The sequence below is a fragment of the Dendrobates tinctorius genome, unplaced genomic scaffold (genome assembly GCF_039654945.1).
Source record: "Dendrobates tinctorius isolate UK_male_01 unplaced genomic scaffold, ASM3965494v1 ptg000006l, whole genome shotgun sequence".
Taxonomy (NCBI): domain Eukaryota; kingdom Metazoa; phylum Chordata; class Amphibia; order Anura; family Dendrobatidae; genus Dendrobates; species Dendrobates tinctorius.
Window position 1 is genome coordinate 14421388 of NW_027361674.1, and position 14232 is coordinate 14435619.

The 14232-nt window shown below is 44.3% G+C and overlaps 1 protein-coding gene across 1 annotated transcript in view; it reads left to right on the plus strand.

Moving 5' to 3' along the window:
* The window catches only part of KCNH5 (potassium voltage-gated channel subfamily H member 5), a 554666-nt gene that overhangs the window by 188206 nt on the left and 352228 nt on the right, over window positions 1–14232 (plus strand). The window contains exon 7 of the mRNA XM_073570956.1: window positions 5628–6020. Within this exon, the coding sequence (XP_073427057.1) occupies window positions 5628–6020 (393 nt within the window). The remainder of the gene's footprint in view (window positions 1–5627; window positions 6021–14232) is intronic.

A 14232-nucleotide genomic window follows, 5' to 3' on the forward strand; every position in this document is an offset into this window, starting at 1 on the left:
CCTACATGCCTAACAGGATGTGCCCACACTTCGGAGGATTCCCATTGGCTTAATCAAAGCAAGCAGGCTCATAGCATGATGGGAACTTCCTATTCCGATTCCGATCCCGGAATCCGATATGAAAAAAGTATCGGAATTAAGTATCGGAATTCCGATACCGCTAATATCGGCCAATACCCGATACTTGCGGTATCGGAATGCTCAACACTAATGATCAGCTTTCATCCCTCTTGAATATTTCTCGATAATGACACCTGTCTTGATGTCCTCATTCATATCCTTCCATCTCCTCCATTGCTGGAGCTTGTAAGAACCTTTCCAAGGAACATATCGGAGCTATGACAACTATGATGGATCCATTGTTGAATAGATGGATTTTCCATCAGGGTTTGATGGCAAGAAGAATGCTGGCCAACAAAAATAAATATAAAAGCAAATACCACTAATTTTACAAAACCTTGAAGGGACAGAGATGAGTCTCAATCTATTTAGGCAAGAATGGTTTAATGGTTTGACCCATGTCCTCTGTCAAATTGTAGGAAGACCATCTGTATCCATGGTTTGCAGTAAGTTGTTCTCATTCTCAAATATTTTGAGAGTTGACCTCTCATGTTTTCTAGGATTATCATTCCTTTAAAGGGTGTTGAACAACAAATGCACATGACAGGTGATGATTGCTGGGGGTCTCATCACAGGGACAGTCTTGACCCTGAGAATGAGGTTCTTCAGTGCCCCATCGATTGGAGTAATGTGCATGCATGCACACCACTGCTCCACTCATGGTCTATGACTATGGGCCATGAATAAGGCATAACCTGCCGAAACACGTCGGCCAGTTCATGGGCTTTGGTTTTGTTCAATTCATAAATCAATAGTACACATGAAAATAAGCAACTATGTAATATATCTTATCAGGGAGATCTGCTTCTTTCTTCTCCTGGATTGATTATTCTTTCTCAGTAAAGCCCCCGTCACACATAGCGATCTCGCTAGCAAGATCGCTGCTGAGTCACAAGTTTTGTGACGCAACAGCGATCTCACCAGCGAGATCACTGTGTGTGACAGCTATCAGCGACCGGCCCCCCTGCCGGGTATCGCTGATCACTGTGGAAACCTCTGGACATTTTTAGGGTCGCTGGTCTCCCGCTGGCCAGGATGCATTGCTGCGTGTGACAGGCGGGAGACCAGCGACCAGAGAGCAGGAGCTGGTAACTAAGGTAAACGCAGGGTTTCTAAGGGGCGCACAGCGCTTAGAAATCCTCTGTGTACCTTAGTTACCAGCGCACTGATGCAGGGAGCTGGTAACCAACGTACACATCGGGTTTCTAAGTGACGCACGCCCCATAGAAACCCGATGTGTACCTTAGTTACCAGCTCCCTGCATCAGCATGCTGGTAACTAAAGTACACAGCGATGCCGCACACTCGGCGTCACTGGTGCTGATCGCTGGTGAAGCTGCCTGTTTGACAGCTCACCAGCGATCATGTAGGGACTCACCAGCGATCCTGACACGTTGATATTGTTGTCGGGATCGCTGGTGAGTCGCTATGTGTGACGGGGCCCTTAATGAGTAAATCTGTTTAGAGTGAAGAATGATTTTTCCACTTCTGAGATAGAAGATGACAGTTGGTGTTTATAAGACTCTATGGAGGAGGGAGGAGCTACATTTCCCCATAGAACTTCATGATCACCAACTGTCATCTCCTCTCAATAATGGAAAAATCTGTTTCCATTGAAGACAGATTTTACCCATGAATTGAGAAATTTTGCAAAAAAATGATCAGTCTTGAAGGAGAAAGAGGTAGATTTATCGGATAAGATATATTAAAACATTTCTATTGATTTATGGGGAAAAAAGTTAACAACAATTACATTTTAGGTCTTATGGGATTATCTCTGCATTACTGGACTTTTTCGAAGTTTGTGATATTCATTGTCTATAGGACTGCTGAAAATCAATGAGTACAATGCTCTGCTAGCGCCGTCTGTCCAAGACGCAATTAATGTAGCAGTGGCAAACATCTACTTAAATGGTACACCCAAGAGCTCTGTCAGGGGAGGACACTGACAGCTTGGGGCCCCTGTGCAAGAAATGTGTCTGGGCCCCCTTCCTTTTATGGTGACAAAGCTACATATATATATATATATACACTCACTGGCCACTTTATTAGGTACACCATGCTAGTAAGGGGTTGGACCCCCTTTTGCCTTCAGAACTGCCTCAATTCTTCGTGGCAGAGATTCAACAAGGTGCTGGAAGCATTCCTCAGAGATTTTGGACCATATTGACATGATGGCATCACACAGTTGGCGCAGATTTGTCGGCTGCACATCCCCGATGCGAATCTCCCGTTCCACCACATCCCAAAGATGCTCTATTGGATTGAGATCTGGTGACTGAGGAGGCCATTTGAGTACAGTGAACTCATTGTCATGTTCAAGAAACCAATCTGAGATGATTCGAGCTTTATGACATGGCGCATTATCCTGCTGAAAGTAGCCATCAGATGTTGGGTACATTGTGGTCATAAAGGGATGGACATGGTCAGCAACAATACTCAGGTAGGCTGTGGCGTTGCAACGATGCTCAATTGGTACCAAGGGGCCCAAAGAGTGCCAAGAAAAAATTCCCCACACCATGACACCACCACCACCAGCCTGAACCGTTGATACAAGGCAGGATGGATCCATGCTTTCATGTTGTTTACGCCAAATTCTGACCCTACCATCCGAATGTCGCAGCAGAAATCGAGACTCATCAGACCAGGCAACGTTTTTCCAATCTTCTACTGTCCAATTTCGATGAGCTTGTGCAAATTGTAGCCTCAGTTTCCTGTTCTTAGCTGAGAGGAGTGGTACCCAGTGTGGTCTTCTGCTGCTGTAGCCCATCTGCCTCAAAGTTCGACGCACTGTGCGTTCAGAGATGCTCTTCTGCCTACCTTGGTTGTAACGGGTGGCAATTTGAGTCACTGTTGCCTTTCTATCAGCTCGAACCAGTCTGCCCATTCTCCTCTGACCTCTGGCATCAACATGGCATTTCCGGCCACAGAACTGCCGCTCACTGGATTTTTTTTCTTTTTCGGACCATTCTCTGTAAACCCTAGAGATGGTTGTGCGTGAAAATCCCAGTAGATCAGCAGTTTCTGAAATACTCAGACCAGCCCTTCTGGCACCAACAATCATGCCACGTTCAAAGGCACTCAAATCACCTTTCTTCCCCATACTGATGCTCGGTTTGAACTGCAGGAGATTGTCTTGACCATGTCTACATGCCTAAATGCACTGAGTTGCCGCCATGTGATTGGCTGATTAGAAATTAAGTCTTAACACACAGTTGGACAGGTGTACCTAATAAAGTGGCCAGTGAGTGTATATATATATATATATATATATATATATATATATATATAGCCACACACACATACACGTATATATATATTACATAGTCTCCATTATTATGTATATTGCTGTCCCTTATAAAGTGCCCTCTCTTGTTATGTACAGTACCGTCCCTTACATATTGGATTATACAGAGCCCTGTTTTTATTACATACCGTTCTGTCTTGTTAGATATACACTGCTCAAAAAAATAAAGGGAACACTAAAATACCACATCCTAGATATCTCTGAATGAAATATTCCAGTTGCAAATTTTTATTCATTGCATAGTGGAATGTGTTCAGAACAATAAAACATAACAATTATCAATGTAAATCAAAATGAATATCCCATGGAGATCTGGATTTGGAATTATACTCAAAATCAAAGTGGAAAATCAAATTACAGGCTGATCCAACTTCAGTGGAAATGCCTCATTACAAGGAAAAGATGCTCAGTATTGTGTGTGGCCTCCATGTGCCTGTATGACCTCCCTACTGTACAACGCCTGGGCATGCTCCTGATGAGGCGGTAGATAGTCTCCTGAGGGATCTCCTCCCAGACCTGGACTAAAGCATCCGCCAACTCCTGGACAGTCTGTGGTGCATTTGACGTTGGTGGATGGACATGATGTTCCAGATGTGCTCAGTCGGATTCAGGTCTGGGGAACGGGCGGGCCAGTCCATAGCTTCAATGCCTTCATCTTGCAGGAACTGCTTACACACTCCAGCCACATGAGGTCTGGCATTGTCCTGCATTAGGAGGAACCCAGAGCCAACCGCACCAGCATATGGTCTCACAAGGGGTCTGAGGATCTCATTTCGGTACCTAATGGCAGTCAGGCTACCTCTGGCGAGCACATGGACGGCTGTGCGGCAATCCAAAGAAATGCCACCCCACACCATTACTGACCCACTGCCAAACCGGTCATGCTGAAGGATGTTGCAGGCAGCAGATCGCTCTCCACGGTGTCTCCAGACTCTGTCACATCTGTCACATGTGCTCAGTGTAAACCTGCTTTCATCTGTGAAGAGCACAGGGTGCCAGTGGCGAATTTGTTCTGTGGCAAATGCCAAGCATCCTGCACGGTGTGGGGCTGTGGGCAAAACCACCATCTGTGAATGGCGGGCCCTCAGACCATCCTCATGGAGTCAGTTTCTAACCGTTTGTGCAGAAACATGCACATTTGTGGCCTGCTGGAGGTCATTTTGCAGGGCTATGGCAGTGCTCCTGTTCCTTGTTGCTCAAAGGCGGAGGTAGCGGTCCTGCTGCTGGGTTGTTGCCCTCCTACAGCCACCTCCACCTCTCCTGGTGTACTGGCCTGTCTCCTGGTAGCACCTCCAGCCTCTGGATACTGACAGACACAGCAAACCTTCTTGCCACAGCTCGCATTGATGTGCCATCCTGGATGAGCTGCACTACCTGAGTCACTTGTGTGGGTTGTAGAGTCTGTCTCATGCTACCATTAGTGTGAAAGCACAAACAACAGACACACACAGCACCATTCACCTCTCTGCACATTCCCCCGCAGCGCTACACATGCACGCACACACACACACCACCTAACATCTCTACACACACACACACACGTACATACAAAAAAACACACACACACAGCACCTCTCACCTGTCCGCACGTTCTCCTGCAGCCACAGCATCACCACCTCCTGCTGCTTGCTCTCTCTGGCACAGCCGGCCACTGAATGATGATGTCTTCCAGCAACGTCATCCAGCGGTGCTGCTGTCTGTGTCAGAGACAGGTAGTGCGGGCGCCAGGCAGGAAGCAGGACGGAACCCTGGAGGTCCACTCCACTGCTATTTTCTCTTGTAGGCAGCAGAGCAGCAGGGATCTCTCCCTGCCCGCTGCACATGAGGGCAATCTGGCCAGGGGCCCCCCAGAGCCTCGGGCCCAGAGAAACAGGCCAGATTACCCTCATTATTAGCCACCCTGCAGGGGCCCCCTGGAGCCTCTGGGCCCCGGTGCAGTCGCACAGGCTGCACAGGCGGTATGTCCGCCCATAATCTCTGTCCTATGAATCAGTGGGTTTCCCAATGGTGGTATCATCAAATGATCACTTGTCTTTCGGGTGCCAGCCTTGTATTAGAATAGTCAATATATACCTGAGAAATAACTGTCCCTAAAAAATTGCAATGATGAGGCACAGATGTGAATAATGTCTTCCTGTTGTATAATAAATGCCTTCTTAGATTTGTATAACTAGTTTTTTAATTTTTTTATCACTTTTCAGGTTCTACAGTTGGGATCAGACATCCTTCCTCAATACAAGCAAGAAGCACCAAAAACTCCACCCCATATTATCTTGCACTATTGTGCATTCAAGACTACCTGGGATTGGGTGATCCTTATATTAACCTTCTACACTGCGATCATGGTTCCTTACAATGTCTCCTTCAAGACGAAACAGTACAACATTGCCTGGTTGGTGCTGGACAGTGTGGTGGATGTTATTTTCCTGGTTGATATAGTTTTGAACTTTCACACAACTTTCGTTGGACCTGGAGGAGAAGTTATTTCAGATCCAAAACTTATAAGAATGAACTACTTGAAAACATGGTTCGTCATTGACTTGTTGTCTTGCTTACCATATGATATCATCAATGCCTTTGAAAATGTGGATGAGGTAAGTGTGTGGTATCAAAGTGATGGTACAAATGTAAGGCCTCCATACACCTGACATAGCTGTCAGCCGGACAACCATATGACCGACAGCAATCAATACCCAATAGCCCCATACACACGAATGTTCCTCTCAGCTGAACTTCTATGGTGTATTCAGGAAAATTGGTCATGTGCATGAGTACTTAGATTGGAATGCCCTCATGCACATAGGACTATTGGCCAATCTTGCCAATATCGGCACGTGAGGATGACTTTAGTATAATGCATTAAAGAGTCATGTCTAAGCAACCCTTTACCCCTGTGCGTAGTTAACATAATAAAATCATGACCCCCACATACACTTTAAATAGGTGCTGGCCAAACGATGGTTTATCCAATTGTTTGGTCTGCAGTGATCTTGCCCATCTTTCCCATACATAGGAAACCCTGGCTCGGCTATGAGAGAAAGCTGTTGCCAGCTATCTGTGGTGATGGCTTATTTTTACAGGAAAAAGGATTGGTTGTCCAAAATTGGACATGCCTGACCCTTAACTCCCCCAATCATCTGTTGGAGAAACAGATCCACATTGGACTGTGAGGTGAAACCTTTAATAATTGGCAGATTCAGCGAATTTTAGTATAATTTGCATGAAAGGCCCAATAGAGTAAGCAAATAGTGCCTCCATAAGTAATCAAACAATACTTCTATATAGTGACTAGAGATGAGCGGATCGATTCACGGGACTCTGATCCATTGACAAATTCAGTGGAACCTGGTAGCTAAATGGGAGGACTTGAATCCAGCAGCTTTTGTGCACAAGATGGAAGCTCTTCCTTCTGAGCTATTTAGCTCGCTAGACAGTTCATTGCTAATCCAGATACTAATACCTGTGTTGATTTTGATTGTCTCCGCCCTGAGTTCCTCATTGTCTCCACCCTGATTGAACACCCTAATTAAACCTGGCACTCCACTTCTTTCCATGCGAGATTATTGAGCTCCTAGCCTTTAGTCAAGCTCTCCTTTCACCTACTGCTTCATCCAAGATTATAGTGCAACTACCGTGTAACGACCCCTGGCTATTTCTGACTACTCAACCTGCTAATCCTTGAACTACAGTGGGGCAAAAAAAGTATTTAGTCAGCAATAGTGCAAGTTCCACCACTTAAAAAGATGAGAGGCGTCTGTAATTTACATCATAGGTAGACCTCAACTATGGGAGACAAACTGAGAAAAAAAAATCCAGAAAATCACATTGTCTGTTTTTTTTTCATTTTATTTGCATATTATGGTGGAAAATAAGCATTTGGTCAGAAACAAAATTTCATCTCAATACTTTGTGATATATCCTTTGTTGGCAATGACAGAGGTCAAACGTTTTCTGTAAGTCTTCACAAGGTTGCCACACACTGTTGTTAGTATGTTGGCCCATTCCTCCATGCAGATCTCCTCTAGAGCAGTGATGTTTTTGGCTTTTCGCTTGGCAACACGGACTTTCAACTCCCTCCAAAGGTTTTCTATAGGGTTGAGATCTGGAGACTGGCTAGGCCACTCCAGGACCTTGAAATGCTTCTTACGAAGCCACTCCTTCGTTGCCCTGGTGGTGTGCTTTGGATCATTGTCATGTTGAAAGACCCAGCCACGTTTCATCTGCAATGCCCTTGCTGATGGAAGGAGGTTTGCACTCAAAATCTCACGATACATGGCCCCATTCATTCTTTCATGTACCCGGATCAGTCGTCCTGGCCCCTTTGCAGAGAAACAGCCCCAAAGCATGATGTTTCCACCACCATGCTTTACAGTAGGTATGGTGTTTGATGGATGCAACTCAGTATTCTTTTTCCTCCAAACACGACAAGTTGTGTTTCTACCAAACAGTTCCAGTTTGGTTTCATCAGACCATAGGACATTCTCCCAAAACTCCTCTGGATCATCCAAATGCTCTCTAGCAAACTTCAGACGGGCCCGGACATGTACAGGCTTAAGCAGTGGGACACGTCTGGCACTGCAGGATCTGAGTCCATGGTGGCGTAGTGTGTTACTTATGGTATGTCTTCCATTTTCTAATTATTGCTCCCACAGTTGATTTCTTCACTCCAAGCTGGTTGGCTATTGCAGATTCAGTCTTCCCAGCCTGGTGCAGGGCTACAATTTTGTTTCTGGTGTCCTTTGACAGCTCTTTGGTCTTCACCATAGTGGAGTTTGGAGTCAGACTGTTTGAGGGTGTGCACAGGTGTCTTTTTATACTGATAACAAGTTTAAACAGGTGCCATTACTACAGGTAATGAGTGGAGGAAAGAGGAGACTCTTAAAGAAGAAGTTACAGGTCTGTGAGAGCCAGAAATCTTGTTTGCTTGTTTCTGACCAAATACTTATTTTCCACCATAATATGCAAATAAAATGAAAAAAAAACAGACAATGTGATTTTCTGGATTTTTTTTTCTCAGTTTGTCTCCCATAGTTGAGGTCTACCTATGATGTAAATTACAGACGCCTCTCATCTTTTTAAGTGGTGGAACTTGCACTATTGCTGACTGACTAAATACTTTTTTGCCCCACTGTATACTGCTGCTCCCATGTACTGACCTCTGGCTATGCCTGACTATGCTACCTGCCAGTGCTGTCCCTTGTGGTTGCAATACCCCTACTCCAACCCAAGTCAGTCCATAATTTGTAAGGGCTGGCGTGACGACATCTGTGTGATGTTATGGACTGATGATGTCACGCCAGCTCTGAGAAATCAAATGCCGCGGTAAGGTAAGAGATTTGCGATACCACTGACCTGGATGCTGGATTGGAGTCCAGCAAATCTATTAGCTCCTTTCTAATAGTGACCACTGTATACTGGTGTATAGTGGGCTAATAATATTGCCATACAGGTGCTTTGCACGGCTTTTTATGATGCACATGTAGAGGTCGGCCAGGGCCGTAGTCGTGGCTGAGTTTATTGGGCCTGGTGTGCCCTGGCCTTCCAATACATATAAATCATGTTTCACTGTCAGATTACTTGTCTCTACGGCCCCTATGCTGTCACGGCCTTTTTTCCGTTCTTTAAGGTCACCTCCAGTCGCTTTGAATAAACAGAAACACAGTCCAGGTGCAACTCAAAACGTAATACTTTACTGTCATGTCTTTGCAGCACATCCAGATTCGTTGCAACATTATCGACAGCTTGCACGTTACATGTTACTTTGACTTTCCCTGCACTCCTCTCCTTGTTACTCTGCAAGTTCCTGGGTCAGACTATTTCCAACGGCTCCTGAGGGTCCTCCCTGGCCAGCCTCAATGCATACGGGTGTTCCCTCAGCTGTTTCGCCCCAGATTTGAGGGCATCAGTCCAAGCAATGACCTGCCGCATGGTGAGCGACCTGCCCTGTTGTGCTCCGGTTACTTCTCCTGTAGACCAAGTTCCTGTAGCTGCTGCCATGGCTGTAACTGTAACTATACTGGCCCACTGATTCTGGATTGCTGGGCTTCTCCCTAAACTTTACGGGGTGCTGAGTAGCTCGTGCCTTTGGCCCACCGGAGCACTTTGGGCTACATAACCCCTTCTGGATCTAACCAGAAAATGTTTCTCCCTTACTCCCCAGCTAACCCCTCCTATATTAACTATTTACACCGTCTATAACACTGAAATGTCACATATCCCATCTAGTGGCTGTTTACGGCACTGCACTTTCTCTATTCAACACCGTAGATAAATATATACACCTATACATGAACAAACGATAAATACACCCTAACATATATAAAAGGACATTATACACACAATATTTATACAATTATACATATCGGGACAATTGAGGGGGAAATAGTACCGCTTTTACACCCCCTTACACATGCAAGAAAGAGCCATGACCAACTGACCATATGCAGGAAATGTTTTACTTTGTCTCAACCAGTTATTCTGCACTTGCCAACTTCTACTATAAAAGTTCCCAGCAGCTGCTCCTACTAACAGTCCTTGCACAGTGCTCCATTTAAGAGACTTGTTTGGGGGTCCTATTATTTGGGGATTGGGATAAAAAAATTATTCAAAGAGAAACCAGATGGTTCTTCTGGTTGCAATCTACATCCCCTGGTGATCTAAATGAACAGATCAACTTCTCACCAGCTTTATTTAATTTATGTGTGTTTCTTTTACACTTACTCGAATAAAGAACTTTGCTTTGATATATAGGCCTCCCGAGGCCATGCATTGATACGTTCATGATACTTCACTGTCAGGATCTTGTGGTTATTTGGACTTCCAGTTCATTACTAACCACTTATTCATCTATTATGGTCATTATTATCTTTAGTGCAGTCGTGCTTGTTCCGCTTTTTTAATGTGAAAAACCCTTACTGGGGTTACCTTGAATATCAAGTGAATTCCCTTCTTATTTCCTTATCTATACTTGGGTATATATGGGGAATACAAAAGCATATTTCTGATTTGTTATGTACACCATATCTGTCACTTAGTGAATAGGGTCTGTGGGCGTCTACTCAATCCCCTGATCTAGATGCACCCTAATCTATCTCTGTCCCCGGATTACTCTTGAAGGTGGAGACACTGGGGTCACGTGCCTTGGTATTCTATACTAACCATTATCTTCCCTCCCCTTCCCAGGGAGGTGGGAGGTTGAAGTGTATAGAATAACACTAACCAGACAAACAAGGGAGGATAGACAGGGATAAATGAAAACTACATATCAGACAAAATGCATTCACCAAACAACAGAGTAGGACACAGAAGAGGTATAGGCAGGTGAAACCAAATAGTAGAGGATTAAAACATACTCCACACAACTATCTCTTGAACAACTCTCCAATAACCTACTCCAAACATGAACTTTGCCTTCAACTCCTAACCAGGCAGGAAGAACCAACACTGGCAATTCTCAAATGCCACTGGTGAGCATATTTAGCAGCGGGGAGTGGCTAACACTGAGCAGCTGAGACAATCCAGGTAGGAAAGCTCCAGGAGATCAACTTACCTGATTAATCCTTGCACTGCCAGCAATGAAAAAAACTGCATTGTTTAATTATATGGTGAGCCAGTTGTAACCAGTGCACAAGTTTGTGAAACCAGACTCCATGATCTTCTGGACACTCCCTGTCGTGGTATCCCCGTGACAATATCTGATGACATTATAGGTACCTGATGAAGAAGAAACTCAGCGCTTCTTTCCTAATGGATGCCACTTTCTGAGATTGTTAAGTGGCTTTCACATGCAGTTGAAAACAGGATGCGTTCCAAATACATTCCTTCCCCGAAAAGACGTCACGTTCCAGTGACGACTGCTGACTGCTTCAGCTTGATTTCGGTGGCAGGGTTTAAAAGGAACTCTTTCCTAGTGGAACGCACAAAGCATTCCGTCATACATGCGGCCAGGGAGACAGGATCCTTATTACAGGAATGCCTTCCATACAAGCATATTAGATCCCCTGATGAACCCCATACTTCTCCTTCTGGGGAGGTGGGAAGCACGCCAGGATGAGCTTGTAAACATCTAAATAGATAATGGTACCACCTTATTGCTATTTGTCTGCTAAATTTTGACTACAATTTTGTCCTGGTGTCCTTAGATAGCTCTTTGGTTTTGGCCATGGTGGAGAGGTTGGAGTATGATTGAGTGTGTGGACAGGTGCATTTTATACAGGGAACAAGTTCAAACAGGTGCAATTAATACAGGTAATGAGTGCAGAGGAGGAGGGCTTCTTAAGGAAAAACTAACAGGTCTGTGAGAGCCAGAATTCTTGCTGATTGGTCGGTGATCAAATACTTAATTCATGCAATAAAATGGAATTTAATTTTTTAAAAATCACACAATGTGATTTTCTGGATTTTATTTAAGCTTCTGTCTCTCACAGATGAAGTGTACTTACGATTTAAATAACAGGCCTCTCCATTCTTTGTAGGTGGGAAAACTTGCAAAATTGGCAGTGTATCAAACACTTATTTTCCCCAATAATACTGATCCTCATATGGATCTCTGTTATGCTGGTACTTTGCTGTCTGGTGAGAGGCTGGTCCAGGTGAACACCCAGAGTACTTTTTATTTATTATGCTGTAGCCATATTCCATGATGAGTATTATACATATTATAATTTATTATGACTGTACTCTACCTGGGAACGCATTAGCTGCACAATCGTATCACAATTGAGCATTAACATCCACACTACTGTATGCTGGGATTGCAGCGTTGGATGCGACGGTGATCTAGGCTGACAGCGAGTCTGTGCATTATATTGCTTTTTATACTCTTTGAATATTGTACACTGTCAATAGGGCACTATGATCCCACAGTATTCTTGAGGGGAATGCTTTTGAAGTAGTATCTCATCATTATGTGAAATTAACTCTTCAACTCATTGTGCTTTCTATATACCTAGTACTGTGGTTAAAAAATGCTCGGTACATTTTAGGGTACATTAAGTCATAACAATATACTGCTTTTTTACTGCTGTTTGCTAGACAATCCCTTCATGTGTTGTGGGTGTCTAACAGCCATGAGACATGCAGTTGTGGGGACTCGAGCATAGTATTCGAGCACGCCGAAGACACTCGGTTTGCACCCAAGCATGCTCAGATAACACCTTATCCCAGCACGTTCGCTCATCATCATAGTCACCAGATTAATTCTGGTAGATACTACTGGAAACTAACTGGCCCCTTCGCTTCTTCCCCACACTCCATTCCATCCATCAAGCCCTAATTAACTATTTAAAGGGAATGTTCATGTGCCATAAATAAGTATTTTTTAACTTGGTGTAAATGCCGCTGTTCTCCTGAATTCGGCGTTTCTTTTCTTTTTTTTCATGCACCTCTCCGTTCCTGAAATATGGCCTCATTTTCCATGTAGATAAATCTAGCCTTTTTAGCAAAGTGGGAGTGGCCCTCAAGAATTATCTTCGAAAATAGTTGAGGTCGCGCCCATTTCACTAAGATGATGAGTTTGATATCCGGGAGGAACTAAAGCAAAACAATGCTGAATTCAGGAGAATAGCGGAATTTACTCCAGGTAAATATATATTCATGCAGGTGAATGGTCCTCTTTAAAGGGGTGTTACAGTGTACAGCATTTGTAAGCTACCCCCTTAACCGGACAGATTGCTATACTTGAACATACAAGTCCCCATCTCACATACATGGCTGAAGACAGAAAACAAGGAGTCCTGAAATGTAGCAGTTCTGAGTTGCCGCACCACTTCTGGATGACTCTAGATAGGCATCGAGGCAAATACTCTGTTTAAAAAAGGGTTCAGAAATGAAAACATATTATTGGATTTTCGTTTACGCTCCTCAGTTAGAAGAAAGCTTAATATTTATATTATTATTATTAAATTAATTTAAGGCGACTGCAATAGATTGCGAAAGTACACAACATAAAAATGTCCTAACACAATAAAAACTCCAGGTCCATCCAGGGAATCGAATATCAGATAATGCTTTGTCACCCCATCACTTTATATTTTTGCTTTGGACCTGGAATTTGTTATTACTGTAGCTCCGATAGTGGGAAATTAAGCTCAGGGATAATATAGTCGTTCAGTACTGGTCAGCTGTCTCGGGGTCCCCCCTGGGGATAAACACATTAATTGGAAGCAATGTACTATGATAATGCTCTGGAGTATAGGATGATATAGTCACTAAGTGAACACTTGGCATCGGAGCTGTAGGCCAGAGCTATCAGGTACACACATCTTTGAGCTGTCACTCGATGACCCACTTCGGCGTGACACTGGCTGAGATAAAGGCTTTTATTGGTATCTGGGGGAACTGAAAAAGTCTTATTGTTGGGATAACCGAACAATGTATCAGGAGAGCATTACCGCTGTATTAATATCTGAGATTTATACATTACTAGATGGAGGCCTGATGCTATCACATCGGGAGGGCGGTAATGTCACGATGGGGGCAGGCTTTGCAGCATTGAGAATCTCTCCCCCCATGTGCTCACTCACCTATCCACTCTCTTGTAGTACCACGCAAGAGGCTGCCTACGGCGTATACAGTGTGTGTGTGTGGTGCGTACGGCGTAAACAGTGTGTGTGTGTGTGTCGTGCGTACGGTGTATACAGTGTGTGTGTGGTGTGAAAGGCGTATACAGTGTGTGTGCGTACGGTGTATACAGTGTGTGTGTGTGTGTGGTGCATACGGCGTATACAGTGTGTGTGGTGTGTACAGCGCATACAGTGTGTGTGTGGTGTGTACAGCGCATACAGTGTGTGTGTGTGGTGCGTACAG